The 17,582-nt window shown below is 35.2% G+C and overlaps 1 protein-coding gene across 1 annotated transcript in view; it reads left to right on the top strand.

Moving 5' to 3' along the window:
- LOC130591967 (protein PIN-LIKES 3-like) overlaps window positions 1-15,193 on the top strand; it is a 65,905-nt gene extending 50,712 nt beyond the window's left edge. The window contains exons 6-10 of the mRNA XM_057395989.1: window positions 241-354; window positions 8,942-9,042; window positions 14,591-14,643; window positions 14,776-14,961; window positions 15,069-15,193. Of these exons, the coding sequence (XP_057251972.1) occupies window positions 241-354; window positions 8,942-9,042; window positions 14,591-14,643; window positions 14,776-14,961; window positions 15,069-15,193 (579 nt within the window). The remainder of the gene's footprint in view (window positions 1-240; window positions 355-8,941; window positions 9,043-14,590; window positions 14,644-14,775; window positions 14,962-15,068) is intronic.
- The last annotated feature ends 2,389 nt before the right edge of the window (window positions 15,194-17,582 follow it).

The following is a 17,582-nucleotide window of genomic DNA, read 5'->3' as shown; positions in this document are numbered from 1 at the left end:
TTTTTATTATTCTCATTAAAATAAATTAAAACATCACAAGCAAAGATAACAGACATCAAAATAAGTGTTAAGTGATATATTCTCAATACAACTTAAGATAACTGTTACACGGGTAAAATGTTAAATTTAGACTTTACATAACGTTTGCTTAAATACGAGTTAATTTAGGGGTGTTATGTTTGCCCTTTTTTGTAGTAGTGCGAAAAATCAAAACGAAGTTGTATATACTTGTTTTTATAGGTTGGGGGCCTTGTGTCCATGTCAGAAAAGATCGAGAATGGAGCACTTCGATTCATCAACACACTCACGAGTATCAATTTACGGATGTTGTTCACACCAACTAATATTGGAGTGGTAAGTTCTAACACCTAGAGCTTGTTACAATTTTCAGACCATTTCCTTTTCTTTACATAATGAAGAAAGTGTTGCCTGATATGTTGAGATGCAATTTAAATGACATTTTTGTAGGACTACATTCAACAATCGTTAATATCTCTTGAAAAAACTAAGACCCTGATAATATTTTATTTTTCATCCTACATGTCAGCACGTACACTAGTCAAATACATTGTTGTGGGTAAAAAATGTAAACTTGCATGTGAATTTATTATTCTTTTGTTTTCTTCGTTATGCATTTGTCATAATCGGATGAAAATGTGTCCTTATATTGGGAAAACTTTTGAATTTTGCTCTTCAGGGCTTCGGAACTTATTAGTGTCATCCTAACTACGTATTATTATACATAGTTAAATACTTTGATTTCCTTCCTTTCCCTCCCCTTTTCTTTTCAACCAATCAATCCAATTTCCATTCCCCCCTACATTATCCAACAACTAATACCATTAGCAGCACCACCACCAGCACTGGAAGAGCCACCATCACAACCACCAACATCATAAGCGCCACAACCACTACCATCAGCAACACTTCCACAACCATCACATAGGCATTTGTTTTACCTGAAAACACCAGACGTTTGTTTCATAAGCCTACCCCTAGGTTGAGCATCTAAAACACACGCCTCACCTATGTCGCAAATATCATGACCTAAGCTTAGGTGTCTAAAGTAGACGCTTGACTAAAGATTTAACAAAAATCACGCCATATTGGCCAAAATTTGAGGAGACAAAAATAGAGGAAATTTTTGGCCAAAAAACTTATAATGGGGTGATGATGGTGCGAGGAAATGAAGAAAGAGGAGGTAGATGGGAAGTGAATGATAAGGGGAAAAGAGGGGAAAAAAAAGAGAGAGGAGTTGGAGTGGTTCTTGGTTGAAAAATTTGTAATGGTGGTGGTGGCTCTTATGAGGTTGGAGTGGGAGAAGCAGAAGTTGGTGATGGTATAAGGAAAGAAGAAAGAGGGAGAATGTGAGTGTATCCTTATACGTACTTGATACTAGATTAATATTGTAATGTATGAACTAGTACAAAATCATTGATTTGCGTCAGGCTGGGACCACAATTTGCGTCGGACATCGGTCCGACATCACATGCCTCGACGAACATGACAGAGATGTAATCTGCGTCAAATAAGAAACGACGCATATCATGTACTATTTGTGTCGCACCCACAGCTACGAGCAACGCAAATAGCCCACACCAGATATTGTGCGCAGGGCCATTTGCGTCATATACTAGGTGTTGTGCGACGCAATCGACACACCATTTGCATCGGACATGCCGCAGGATCCGATGCGAATGCCTCTACATACCAGGAAGCAAATGGCCCTAGCGTTGGGAGGGAAAAGCTTGATAAGCGTTGGGCGAAGTTACACTATCTGATGCAAATTAGCTAATTTGTATTAAAAAAAATTAAATCAAACAACAAAAAAGCACATCAAATCAGATCTGACAACTGCCCCAATTTTCACACTAAGTTTCACAATTAGATTAATTACAAAATAAAAATTAAATTCAACAAAGTATGTATAATGAAAAATACAATACTCTGATACAATGATGAAGCCTACATCAGGTGTTCTTTGTCTATCACCAACTAAACTGACTTATCTAATACTTGTAATTTACAATGAGAGAAAAAAAGGAAAAAATTCCGTAAGTTCTGAGATTTGAAATTCAATATATATGTATATATATATGAATTTACCTCAATTGTATTGAACAAATATGTAAAAAAAAATGTAAAAACCGAGCAGAAAAAGACAAGAAGAAATTCATCGGAAGGAGATTACAGGATATGGAGAACGAACACCGACTTTCACCGACGAATCGTATTGGACCTACTAATTCCAGCTCACCACCCACCTAACTGATTATTGTTACACATCTAATTGATTATTGTTATATCTTGTTACATGTTAGTTAGGTGGTTAAGTTAGTTATCAATCATAGCTCAATGTATCCTTTAGCTATAAATACTTGTGTCTCCTATCACTGTAATCATGATTTTACTGAATAAAATTCTCCCTGAAGCTCTTTAGCTTAATCTCTTCTTTCTTATATTTCTTATTCTACAGTTTATAATATTCTGAAACTGTAGAAATTATCAAGGTATCAAAGCAAAATTTATTCTGCGATCCTGAAATTAATTAAGTTCTTCCTGTGCAATTCTTCAAAATCATCCTTCTGAGATCAATTGAGTTCTTCATCTGAAATTCTGAAATATTGAAGCAGAAAATACAATCTCCAGTTAAATCATCTTCATTCCAGGTGTATTCTTCTCTTTTACTGAAATTTGATCATTAATCTGAGTTCATTTGAACTAAAATCATTGAAATTGTGCTAGTTGTTGCTTCTTGATTGTGATCTTGCATCAATTTTCACTCTGAAATTCATTGAAACTGTGAGAGAAATCTCAATTTTCGGTCTCTGATTACTTGCAAAATTGTTTTCAAGATTGAAAATCTTGATTATTCTTCTGAACCTTTCTTTTCTCATCAAATTCAAATCACAATCATTCTTGAAAACGAAACATCTAGTTCTACACTACCACTAAATCAGGATCCTATAGTGTGTACTATATTCATCCTGCAGATGCAATTTCCAATCAATTAGTATCTGTAAAGTTTAATGGAAGTGCATTCAATGATTGAAAGAGATCAATGATGATCTCTTTATCAGCCAAAAACAAACTGAAATTTGTTGATGGTAGTCTAGATATTCCTGCAATAGGAACATCTGAATACGTAGCTTGGGAGAGATGCAATAATCTGGTCATATCTTGGTTAATTGCTAACCTAGACAACACTGTGAAGAAGAGTGTTCTATTCTTTGATACTGCAATAGATGTATGGAAAAATTTAGAAGAGAGGTTTGAATACTCTTCAATGACACAAGTTTTTGCACTGGAGCAGAAACTCGCTAAAATCAGTCAAGTCACAGCTAGTGTGTCTGAATTTTATACACAACTCAATGCAAAACAATCTGGTATGAAATTAACGATGCCAATCCATTGCCATTTTGTTCTTGCTATAAGTGCACTTGCAACCTGACACAAAAGATACATACAAGGGAACAGGAACAAAGGCTAATTCAGTTTATGATGAAACTGAATGATAGTTTCTCTACTGTGAGGGGAAACATACTCATGACACAACCTCTTCCAAAGGTTGCACAGGCCTACATAATTTTTGCACAGGAAGAAAGACACAAAAAAGTGACTTCTCTTTCTTCTGGCAATGAATCATTGGCATTTGCTGGTGCAGACAGAAGAGCTTACAAACCTTATCAGAATCCTCAGAAATCCTATGTTCCCACAAAACCTCCTACTCTCTCTAGCAATAAGAGACCTCGATTATTCTATTTTTGCAACCATTGCAAGATACCAGGTCACAGTACGGAAAGGTGCTTCAAACTTCATGGATTTCCACCTGGCTTCAAGGGTTTTAAAGATAGAAGAGTATCAGCTGTTACTCACTTAGCATAACAACAAGAATTTGATGCTTCTGAGCACAAACCAAATTCATTAAATCCCAACCTACTTCTCTTTCACCTGAACAAATCAATCAACTCATGAGTCTTCTTCAGCAACAACATACTACTACTGCAGAACCCACACTAGGGAGTCATGCTCTCATGGCAGGTACATATTGTTTTTAACAAGCAATAATAATATACCATATTTGCTCAAATTTATCCTTATTTCACACATATGAGCCCACAAATGACACCACTCAAAACATAACAATCCCTGATGGTAAACAAATTCCAGTCAAACATATTGGCTCCATATATCTCACACAAACTATTCCCCACACAAATGCTCTTCACATTCTTGACTTTCATTTCAATCTTTTGTCTGTCCATAAACTTTGTGCAGACTTAAATTGTCAAATTACATTTACTCACAATGAATGTTTTCTTCAGGGGCTGACATGTCCTTCAATGCTTCTTGGTAGTTTGCAAGGAGGTTTATACAATGTCACACCTCCTAAACTTCATTCAGTGGAGCCTTCTTCTTTTGATAACAAAGTTGCTTGTCTTTTTGCTGTTGATATAGCTAAACTTTGGCATTTACGTTTAGGACATCTTCCTTTTTCACAATTACAACATATCTTACCTGATTGTAATGTTCACTCTTGTAAACATGACATTATCTACCAAATTTGTCCTGCAGCAAAACAAACTCGAAAACCTTTTCCAGTCAGTAGTACTAAAACTTCTAAACCTTTTGAGTTGTTGAACATTGATGTGTGGGGTCCTTACAAGGCCAAAACACACACTGGATGTAATATGTTTTTGACTATAGTGGATGATTACACTCGTTTCACTTGGGTGCATTTTCTTAAAAGCAAATCAGATTGCCCTCTTATCCTTGATACTTTCTTTAATTATGTGCACACACAATTTAATGCTTGTTTTATCTCTGTGAGATTTGACAATGCACAAGAACTGAAGGAAGGGGCTATAAAGAAACTTTATGAGCAAAGAGGGATTCACCATCAAACAAGTTGCTCAGACACACCTCAACAAAATGGTATTGTTGAAAGAAAACACACACTTGTTAGAAACTACCAGGGCCATCTTCTTTCATTCTAATGTACAAACAAGGTTTTGGGGAGACTGTATAGTTTGTGCAGCCTACCTGATTAACAGAATGCCACAAAAAAGTCTCCAATTTGCCACACCTTATTACAAAATGTTCCAAAAGCACCCTACACTTGATCACCTAAAAGTCTTTGGCTGTCTATGTTACTTATCAACTACTAAGGTACATAGGTCCAAACTTGATCCTAGAGCACACCCTGGTGTTTTTCTTGGTTATTCAGTAACTCAAAAGGGTTACAAAGTCTTGGATCTCATCACTAATCAAGTCTTAATTTCAAGGGATCTTAATTTCAAGGGATGTCACCTTTCATGAAAAACATTTTCCTTTTCATCTTCTCCCTACTGATTCTCCTTCTATTGCTGACTTCATTTTTGTTCCAAGTACTACTCATACCTTCTTTGATGATGATTATCCTACTCCTTCTCATACCACTACATCTTGTAACCCATTATCACACCATACATCAGATTCCCCTTCTCTTGCTCCTTCTACTACTGATTCCTTGGACGATACACATATATCTTCTTCTTCTGTTCCTCCTAATACATTACTTCATCTCAGTCCTTTACTCTCATCATCTTCTTCCACTTCTGATCCACCCCCTATAAGACACTCCACCAGAACTATCAAACCTCCCTCATATCTCACTAATTATCACTGTAATACAGTGGTTTCTACACCTCTCCCTCAACATTTGTGTAACCTGGTTTCATTTTCTTCTTCTTCTCCTTCCGACAAAGCTTTTCTCTCTACTTCTTCTTTTGATATTGAAGAACCTACTTCTTATGTTGAGGCTTCTACTAAGCCTGAATGGATCCTTGCTATGGACAAGGAGATCACTGCTCTCACAGATAATCATACTTGGGATGGAGTTCCTTTACCTACTAGAAAGAAAGCTATTGGGAATAAGTGGGTATACAAGGTTAAACTGAATGCTGCGGTGATGGTTCAGTGGAAAGATGCAAGGCCAGGCTAGTTGCCAAAGGATACAACCAAAGACATGGCATTGACTATGAAGAGACATTTTCACCAGTAGTCAAAATGTCAACTATTAGATGTCTCATTACTCTTGCTACTCAGAAACATTAGCCTATCTACCAACTTGATGTCAATATTGCTTTTCTCCATGGAGATTTGCATGAAGAAGTGTACATGAAAGTGCTTGCTGGATTCAGAAATCCTAATAACTATGTTTGCAAGGTGAAAAAAATCATTATATGGGCTTAAACAAGCCTCAAGACAATGGTTTGCCAAATTAGTGAGTGAACTCACTGCCCAAGGTTTCTCTCAGTCAAAAATGACTATAGCCTCTTCATAAAAAGAATTGATCTTCACATCACCATTGTTGCAGTGTATGTGCATGATATCCTACTCACAAGCATAGATGCAACCTCCATTACAGCCTTGAAAGCTCACCTTCACCATACTTTCAGCATCAAGGACCTGGGCATTCTCCATTATTTCCTAGGGATAGAAGTAGGTTATGATCCTGAAGGTGTTATTCTTAGCCAACCAAAATTTACCAAAGACCTACTTGCTGAATGTTCCCTTGACCTTTCTCAAAAAGCTACCACTCCTCTCCCTGTTTCCCTCAAATTACAAGCAAATGCAGGAGATGTTCTTTTTGAACCAGACCTTTATAGATCATTAGTTGGCAAGTTAAATTTTTTAATAAATACTAGACCTGATCTAGCCTACACAGTCCAAACCCTCAGTCAATATATGCACAATCCCATAACCTCTCATCTTCAAGCCCTCACTCATACTCTCAGATACCTTAAACACACTCAAGGGCAAGGTATATTACTCACTAGTGTTGATTCTCTTACACTATAGGCTTTCTCTGATTCTGACTGGGCTGCCTGTATTGACACCAGAAGATTAATTACTGGCTATCTTCTTCTCTTTGGCAAATCCCCAATTTCTTGGAAATCCAAGAAACAAGGCACTATCAGCAACTCTTCTTCAGAGGTTGTATACAAAGCTATGGCATCAGCAGCTGCAGAAGTCACTTGGGTTGTGAGACTCTTGGAAGAGTTGGGTGTTACAAAACTCAAACCTGTCACTTTATTTTGTGACAATCAGAGTGCTTTGCATATTGCTAGGAACCCTGAGTTCCATGAAAGAACCAAACACATTGACATTCACTGTCATTTCACAAGAGATAAAGTTCTGGAAGGTCTTTTACAGTTGTCTCACTTACCTACCAGCTCTCAGCTTGCAGATGTGTTTACAAAGTCTCTTTCTTCTCGACATTTCAGACAGCTCTTGTCCAAGTTGGGCATGGTTGCACCACCACCCAACTTGAGGGGGGGGGGGGTATTGGATTTACTAATTCCAGCTCACCACCCACCTAACTGATTATTGTTACACATCTAACTGATTATTGTTACATCTTGTTACATGTTAGTTAGGTGGTTAAGTTAGTTATCAATCATAGCTCAATGTATCATGTAGGTATAAATACTTGTCTATCCTATCTCTGTAATTATGATTTTACTGAATAAAATTCTCCCTGAAGCTTCTTAGCTAAATCTCTTCTTTCTTACATTTCTTATTCTACAGTTTATAATATTATGAAACTGTAGAAATTATCAAACCGAACAATTCGATTTATTTGGAATTCCTTTGATTTTGAAGTGTTGTGCGACATCAAATTCAGCTTTACAACACTAGATTCAAATACCCAAAACAAAAATTCCATAATAAATCTAAACCTTAAATTTCAATAAAATCAACCTTTGCAGCAATGGTGATACGATCTCCACCTTCACCAGATTCAAATACCCAGAACAAATTTCTCGACCTTAATGTCCCTTATAGGGTTTGAAAGGTTCTTCACCGGCACCTGCATGCATTTAAGAGGAGAAAGAAAATCAAAACCTTAGAATCCATTAAAATCAACGTTAGGAGAGTGAAAGGAGAGATAGATTAACTTTAAGAAGCGAGAGAGAGAGAGATAGAGAGAGAGAGAGAGAGAAATCACTCATTTCTATGAGTTGGGAGTAGCAACCGAATGAGGAAGAAGAGAAGAGAGAGAAAGTGTTTGTGCGATGCAGAAAAGAATGATAGGTTAGGGTTTGAGAGTTTGAGGCAACTAGAAAATTAAAAGGGGGAGGTGGGGAAAGTGTGTCGGATGGGCAAAGTAAGTCCGACGCATATAGTTGCTCCTTTTTTAAACTTGGGCCAAGCATTTGCGTCGAGTGGGCCAATTAAATCCGACGCAAATCATAGTATACAACAATTTGCATCGCATATCGCGTACCTTCGATGCAAATCGCACCCATTTGTTTCACTGTTTTGCGTCGAATGCACCATAAATCCGACGCACATAATTAAGATTTGCGTCGTACCCCCTTAGTATCCGACCCCAATGATGCACCCATTGACATCTACATCGGTTTCTCAGTTGTGCAACGCAATTCAAGAGATGCAAATTAACGTTTTTCTACTAGTGATTTAGTCATTCAAGATCCTTTTAAAAAATGCTTTTTATGATTAAAGTTTTTCTATAAAGTAAGATAAAGCCCCTTGCAATTAGAGGGAAATTAGAGATCCCTTGCACATGTGAGACTCGATCATAATTAAAGTTTTTTTTTTATATAAAGTAATATGAAGTCCCTTCAAGTAACCAGGGGGAAATAGGAGATCCCTTGCATGGGTAAGACTTGATCCCATGATCTTTGGGATTGGAGATGATGCTAACACGACTATTTAATATAGTGCGTTAAAGTAACATTGTTAAAGATTTGATCACGTGACTTCAAGTTTATATAATAAAGTATTAACTACTAAACCAAGTCATTTTTAGTAAAATTTTTTCATAATTAAAGTACGACTATAATTCCAATGGATGTACATCTATTGGATACATAGTGTATTTGTGTATGTATACATGTTACTTTTCCACTAACTTTTTTCCTTTTTAATATAGATAACTGGACTGGTCATCGGAGTAGCCCCTTTTTTGAAGAACTTGGTAGTCGGTAGTAATGCTCCTCTTCGTATTATATACAGTGCGTCTGATATACTAGGGTATGTATTTTTTTTAATAAAAGTAATTATTTTAATCATGTTTGCTTGTCTTTAATTTATTTTAATTTAGTTTACAGAACATTAAGTCACATGATTAAGTTCAAATAATCTATAAGTTTAATTCATTGTCACAATAGTTTGATAGAGTATCTAATTCAATTCGATTAGAACTCACCCTTATGTCTATTATGATTTATGATTTATGATTTATATGGTTTTCTTTAAGTTCGATATTAAATGCATTGGTCGGCTTCATGGTGTTATGAGCGTACGCATGGGGTAGAAATTAGTTATCCATATGGAGATGATTTATTACTCATTTGATATTTGTTATCAGATTTTCTTCGTTACTCAAAGTACACTATTACATTAGCCACACATATCGAATTGAGCGATTACAATATCAATATGTTGTCGTTTGGAGATGAGCTATTACTCATTTGGTCACTGTTATCAAATTTACTTCGTTACTGAAAGTACACTATTAAATTAGCCACAGATATCGAAATAAGCGATTACAATATCAATCTATTGTCGTTTATAATTTTTAAATTTGTTTTTTTAAAAAATTAATAGCAAATAAATGTATATAGTAAAAATGTTTATAGATTTCTATTATTAATTCTTAATATGTATTACTTATATTATTATGCTGCTGGTGTAATAAATAAAACTTTGTTAGGTTTGTTACTTCTTTAGTTATACAGATGCCATGTTAATAGAATTAGTTAGAGGTAGTTAGTCTTTCTAGTATAGAAACTACTCTAAGCTTGTCATTCAATCTAAGGGAAATTAGCTTACATTTCCTATCAAACACTTCCTCCTAATTCATGGATCATTTTCTGAAAATTGAGAGAAAGTGTTTAATCATTTCCTGAATGAATTCAGTTTGTTACAAAATATGATGAACCTCGGAGAAGAAAATACTTGAATTCATTTAGGGAATGATCGAAAAACATCTTAGCAAGCTCTGGTTAATCAAAGAATGTTCCTGGTTAATCTTCAATCTTGAAGAATCAATAGCTAAAAGTGTTATGTTCTTAGTTATGCTTTAGACATTTGGAAAGAATTAGAGGAAATTGTTTGATATGCTTTGATGGCTCATGTTTGCACATTAGAACAGTGAGATAACTCAAGGTTCATAAAGTATAGCTGAATTTTACACTAACATACAAATAGTATGGGATGCTTTGAATGATGCACATCCTCTTCCAACTTGTACATGTAATAAGGGTACATGCAATCTTAGTAAGAAAATTATTGACAGACAACAAGAGAATAGGTTAATACAATTTATATATGATGAAATTAAATGAAATTTTTTCTATTGTAAGAGGTAGTGCGTTGATGCTACAACCTCTACCTAATATCACACAAGCCTATAGTCTTTTCTCTCAAGAACAAAGGCATAAAGAGATTACTACAACATCCAATCAGACTGAAACCCTTGTATTCCTTGCTGATACTCAGAAAAATGGCAACAACAGATACAAAGCTTTTGGTAACTTTTAGAGGTGTAATCAAAGATCTTTTGAGAAATCCTTTACATCTAGCAATAACACTGGTTATTCCTTCTGTGGCAAGAAAAGACTTGGTGCAAATTATTACTACACTCATTGTAAAGTCCCTAGGAATAGTAATGAAAGATGCTTTAAGCACCATGGCTATCCACCTGGCTTTGAAGGCTGTAAGGACAAAAGAGTTGTTCCTACAATTGTAACTCAACCAGCTACTAATGAATCTTCTGATTCAAAGAACAATATCAATGTGGCACAATACACCCAGCTGATGGAACTGGTCAATAATACTCATAAACCAACCTTCCATCATTCTGGTACTTAGTTCATTGAAAGTGAATCTGCTTCCCATCCATGTTAGTAAGTACATTCTGTCTTTTGTCTGCTTCTAGTAATAAATGGCTCGTGGATAGTGGAGCTACTGACCATATCTTCTCATAATTGAATTGATTTACTGAATATAAAGCTCTAACTGGAACTCACAATTATATCACTATACCAGATGGTAATCAGTCATTATTTCTTACATTGGCACATTCATTCTGAACAACAATGTTACTCTTCACAGAGTATTACATCTTCCAGATTTCAAATTCAATTTGAATTTTGTGAACAAGTTATGCAAGGATCTTAATTGTGAAGTTTCATTTCCTCACAAATAATGTTTTATTTAAGATCCATTACATAACAAGAAGCAAATTCTTCTTGGTAGCTAGACAACTAGATTATATTGTGTTGAAGATAAGCCACATGATGGAGTCACTTCTATACATGTTGCCCATGTATCGACAGCTGTTGATGCTTCTTCGACATCTCCTACTTCCTCTGTTGATGCTAATAAAGCCATGCTATGGCATTTGAGGTTGGGTCACCTACCATTATCACAAATAAAGGTGATAATACTTGATTATCTTGTGAAAGAATGTATTGAGGATAGTATTTGTCAGGTTTGTCCCATCTCCAAATAACCTAGACTATCTTTGCCAAATTAATACACATACTACTTCTACTTTTCAGTTGATCCACACTGATTTCTGGGGTCCTTACAAGGTGAAAATCTATACTGTTTGTAATTGGTTCTTGACCATTATTGTAGATGAATTTTCCAGATTCTCATGGATACACTTGCTTAAACACAAATCTGATGTTGTATATGTTATGATCAATTTTGCAAAATATGTTGAAACACGATTTTATTCTAAAATTCTTTGCATCAAATTTGATAATGCCAAAGAATTGTGTGGAGGTGATATGAAATTATTCTATGAAAGCCAGGGTATTCTTCACCAAACAAGTTGTAGTGATACTCCACAACAAAATGGAATTGCTGATTGAAATCATAGGCACCTCTTAGCCACAGCTAGAACTCTTTACTTCTAAAATAAAATCACTGATAGATTTTAGGGTGATTGTGTGCTATGTGTTGTCTATTTGATAAACATAATTCCCTTGAAACCTCTACACAACAAAACACCTTATGCTACTCTGTATCAAACTGATGCTTCCTTAGATCATCTCAAGATGTTTGGATGTTTATGCTATGTGTCTTACACTAAAGTTCATGGAACCAAATCTAACCTGAGGGCTTCTCCTTGTGTTTTCATTGGCTATTCTCATCTCAAAAAGGTTACTAGGTGCTTGATATGGCAACCAACAAAGTCTTTGTCTCTAGGGATGTTTCATTCCATGTAAACTTCTTTCCTTTCCATCTTACTGTACCTCAAACTCTACCCTCTATTATCCAACTTCCTTCATCTACTTCTATACCTACCTTTGAAGATGCGATTTTTCCTTCTCATTCATCACCACCACCTCCTCCTTCTCCACCACATTTTATTCCTACATCTTCTTCTTCGCACTCAGATACATCTCCTCCTTCTAATTCTTCTCCTTCTCAACTTAATGTTTTTATATTGCTTGACCCTATAACTACACGCTCACCTGAAATAATTCGTACTCCTCCCACTAGACCTAATTGACACACATAACCTCCTTTTTACCTTACAGAGTACAATTGTCAAGTTTCTTCTCCCAACCATCCTACCATCTCTTCTCACTGGTGTAATCCATTGGCTTTTGATGACATTCTACCTCTCACAATGCTTTCATCAGTAACTCTTGTGGTATTGCACAAACTACCTCCTATGTTGAAGCCTCTACTCATCCTCTTTGGCTTGAGGCAATGAATAAAGAAAATGTTGTACATTATGCTAACAAGACATGAGAACTTGTTAAGCTCCCTAATGGTAAGAAACCTATTAGTAACAAATGGGTTTTTAAGGCGAAGCTCAAATCTTATCGCACATTGGAAAGATGTAAAGCTAGGCTAGTTGCCAAAAGCTTTAACCAGAAATATGGAGTAGACTATGAGAAATAAGGTGTTTACTTATCTTAACAACTTCTAAGAAATGGCCTTTGTTCCAACTTGATGTGAACAATGCCTTTCTACATAGAGACTTATCTGTTGATGTCCATATGAAATTACCAGATGGCATTCCTAATCCTCGCAAACTTGTTTGCAAGCTTCAAATGTTACTTTATGGCCTTAAGAAGGCTTCCAGACAATGGCATGTTAAGTTGGTTGATGCTCTTACTTCTCAAGGGTTTTCTCAATCTAAGAATGAATATAGCTTGTTTCTAAAGAAGCACAAGTGTTTGATTTGTGTTGCAATAGTTTATGTAGATGATATCATCTTAACTGGGAATGATCTTGACAGTGATGCTCTAAAATCATATCTTTATCATGCGTTTAGCATCAAAGACTTGGGAAGGCTTAATTACTTCCTTGCCATAGAAGTTTGTTATGTCCCTAAAGACATCATTCTTAGTCAAATGAAGTTCACCAAAGACTTATTTGCTGCTGCTGGCCTTGACCTTTCTAAAAAGGCTATTACTCCTCTTCCTCTTAATCTAAAGCTCCAAGATTCTGAACGTGTTATCTTGTTTGACACTGGACATTATATGTCTTTGGTTGGCAAACTTAATTTTCTCACCAATATCAGACCTGACCTCTCTTATGCAGTTCAAAGTCTAAGCTATTTTATGCAACCTCCTAAAGCTTCTCATTTTGCTGCCTTACATCACACTTTAAGATACATACATCACACTGCTGATCAGGGTATTATATTGCTTGCTTCCAATGCATATCTCACTCTTTAAGCATACTCAGACTCTGATTGGGCCTCATGCATTAATACAAGAAGATATATTACTCGCTATGTTCTTCTTTTGGGAAAATATCCTATTACATGGAAATCCAAGAAGCAAAACAAAGTTTCTAAATCTTCCTCTAAAGCACAATACAAGGATATATCCTCTTCGGCTTTTCAGGTGACTTGGTTAGTCATATTGCTTGCAGAGCTTGGTGTTGAAAACCTTACTCCAGTCATATTACATTGCGATAATTATTCAGCCATTGACATAGCCAAAAAACCCCATTTTCACGAGAGAACTAAGCATATTGACATAGATTGTCATTCTACAAGGGACAAAGTACTTGAGGACTTACTTCAGTTAACTTATTTACCTGCCAATTAGTCCCAACTTGATGATTTATTTACCAAGGTGTTAGCATCACCACAATTGAAGCTTCTTATTTCCATGATGGGCGTGTCTGCTCCTTATCCAAGCCCGCCTTCAGGGGGAATATTAGTTATAATAGTATGATGTTGATGTAATAAATAGATATTTGTTACTTCTTCTGTTATACATATGCCATGCTGACATGATTAGTTAGAGTTAGTTAGCCTTCTTGTATATAAACTACTCTAAGCTTGTAATTCAATGTAAGGGGAATTATCTTACATTTCCTATCAAACACTCTCTAAGTTTCACTCAGTTCATGGATGAACAAACTAATTTAGCTTAAATTCTTACAATATGAACATGACTTCACTAAATATGACTAATTACTAAATTTTGTTTACAAGCTACATCATATGACTTTAAAATGTTAAAAAACTAAAAGCAAAAAACTACTAATGATACCGAAAGATCCCTAATGATTTGGTTTGTTTTGGAATTATCTTTAGAGGAACAACAGTGCCTTGTGTGACACTAGTACTTGGAGCAAACCTTCTAAAAGGTAGGCATTATCTTCATGTTTCTTGTTTTCTTTTTTGTTTTTGACGAGTTCTTGTTTGTTTATTTGAGTCATTTAATCTCTGCTTTATTTATAAGTGCATGTTACTTATCCAAAAGGATATCTCCATTTTAGGTTTGAGAAGATCAGGACTAAGTGCACTGCTTATAATAGGAGTAATAATGGTTCGTTTTGTAGCATTGCCTTTACTCGGCATCGTCGTCGTAAGAGCTGCTCATCATCTTGGCATGGTTGGACCAAAACCATTTTATAGGTTCGTTCTTATGTTTCAGTTTGCCGTGCCACCAGCAATGCAAGTAGGTATGTATTGTCCCTACTTCTGAAACTATAAACTTACTTCATTCTTTCCTCCTAAAACAAATAATATATGTGCATTTATTTCAACAACATTTTGGTATACCGAACAGGTACTATCAGCCAACTCTTCGAGACAGGAGAAGGTGAATGCTCCGTCATTATGCTATGGACATATATAGTTGCTACATTAGCCGTCACCTTTTGGTCCACACTGTTTATGTGGCTAGTGATTTAATGTCATTAAGATCTTTCCTTTTGTAGGTTTAACTTATATACTCTCTAAACAGCAAATTGAGAATTAATGGGCAATTTAAAAAATTGCCATCAATGATTACGTACATTATTACGATGTTGTTTAAAAACTTGGGGAGTATTTTTAAAAGATATAATAAAATATGCAAATTTATTGATAACCAACTAATTGAGAATTGACTAACTTATGTTTACGAGCAACTAGTCTCCAAATAAGAAAACTTTGTCCTTTCATATGATTAATATTTGATACTCCTTCCGTTTCAAAAAGATCTGAAACTTGTGGAACATGTAGTTAAAGGTTATAAATTTAATGTGGTTATCAAATGTTATCTTTATTTAAAATTAGATGTGGTAGGAATTACAAGAGTATTTTTATTGAAAAAGAAAATAAAAGTTGCGTATGTTTTTCAATTGATAAAGATAGAGTGTGAGCCAAAGGGGTAAGAGAACTAATATAATAATAGGACGATGTCAAAAATGAAAGTCTCCAAATCAAATTAGGACAAATAAAAAAGAAAAGTGTTCAAACTATTCTAGGACGAAAAAAGTATTTCGTAATAACCCGACAATCGAGTAACAAGACAAATAAACTCCGAATATCGCAATATATAATACATTAAAGATTAATGCACTTTATCAACCAACACCTAAAACGAAAATTAGAAATCTATGTTTAGACTTTAGACTGTGTACATTATTTTTCCAGTGCACGCACAATTAACAATTTGAAAGTTTATAAGATACAAAAATAAATACTTCTTTTAAATGAGATAATATGTAGAATACCTTTGTACAGGAGGAGGAGGAGGTAGAAAGGAAAATAAAAAAATTCAAGTTGATAAAATATTGCAAACGTAAATTGGAATAGGAAAGCGACAAAAGAAAACATTTCAGAAAGGAAAAGCAGACAATGCCATGAAGAGATTCAAACGAGCAAATTCATTGACCTCTACAATTCTAGACAACAATATCATCCTCGCCAACTTAACTAGATATTGTAGGATTTTATAAGTGTTAGAAATGGTAATAGGGTGATAAAGATGATTACTAGATGAACTTTGAATCTTCTAGGCGTGTTGGGATACTTTCTCAAAAGCAATATTCCTACCCTGTACTGAGCACGGGTTACAAGGAATTCACTTCCGAGATACAAAGAAGAACAACGAAGATCACGCTCGTTGTGAAATTCGTCAAATGAGTGTAAGAAAGGAAGAATTTGTAGCAATGAATGAACTTAGTGCTATGGAACTTTGAGAGAGTTTTCTCTGGTTTTTTTTCATTCACATATGAAGCATATGAACGATTAGAGCCTTTGTAATGTTTAAAGAAACACAAACCACGCACAGCAATAACCGTCACTCGAAAAGACGTGAAACTGAAACCGGGCCACATGGAGCTAGCGCTCCTCAAAGAAGCTAGCGCTCCTCAAAGGAGCGAGCGCTCCTTTCCCCATTTCTTCTCTTTGCGAATTTCATCGTCTCCCTTCCGTTTTTGTACGATCGCTCGGACACCGAGCGAGCGCTCTTTCACTAATGTATTACGTACATTAGTCATCTCTAATTCACATTACTTAAGTCACGACACCTTATCCTATGTGACTTAACGTAACTAATTATGAAAACCGATACTCCGATACTCTAAATATCCAACAATAAGTACTATAAGCGAAATTTCATGAATCTAATTCATAAGCACTTAAAATAGGATCACATGCATATACAATTAAGGATCAAATAAAAGTTTAGAATTAACCTTTGTAGCGTGAATTCCACAAAGTTTGTATAACCCGAATAAAGAACCCCAATTGTGATTCCTCTACTTGGTCCACCAATCCGGATCAACACTCCACCAATGCTAGTTGGAAGGAAGAAATTTTTCTTTTAATTTAATGAAGTTTATGTGACTTTAGGAAAGAATATGAGAGAGAAGAAAATAAGAGATATCTTGTATATCCTTTTTATTCCTTCACTATATATATATATATATATATATATATATATATAAATATATATATATATATATATATATATATATATATATATTATAATATATATATATATAAGCATATTTAGGTAAGAATAAAATCCCTTCTCATCTCCTCTTGGCCGGCCACCCCTAGGATCCTTTATGGGCTCTAGGTTTCTTTTGTTGATCCAAGGTTTTAATGTGTGACCTAATAGGATCCATTATATTGGGCTTAGGATTTATAATTGTCTAACCCGAAGTTATATAGCATTCTCTAGCAAGACGTATAGAGGACCTAAAAGAACGAATTTATTATCTCCATAATACGATCCATAATATAATTAGTAATTGCATGTAAGTCGAGGACATAAATCCTTCAATATCCCACTTGTCCGAGACAAGTG

The sequence above is a fragment of the Beta vulgaris genome, chromosome 6 (assembly GCF_026745355.1).
Source record: "Beta vulgaris subsp. vulgaris cultivar EL10 chromosome 6, EL10.2, whole genome shotgun sequence".
In the NCBI taxonomy this organism is placed as follows: Eukaryota; Viridiplantae; Streptophyta; class Magnoliopsida; order Caryophyllales; family Amaranthaceae; genus Beta; species Beta vulgaris.
Note: the sequence above shows the minus strand (reverse complement) of the source record. Positions and strands in the feature narration are given on the sequence as shown.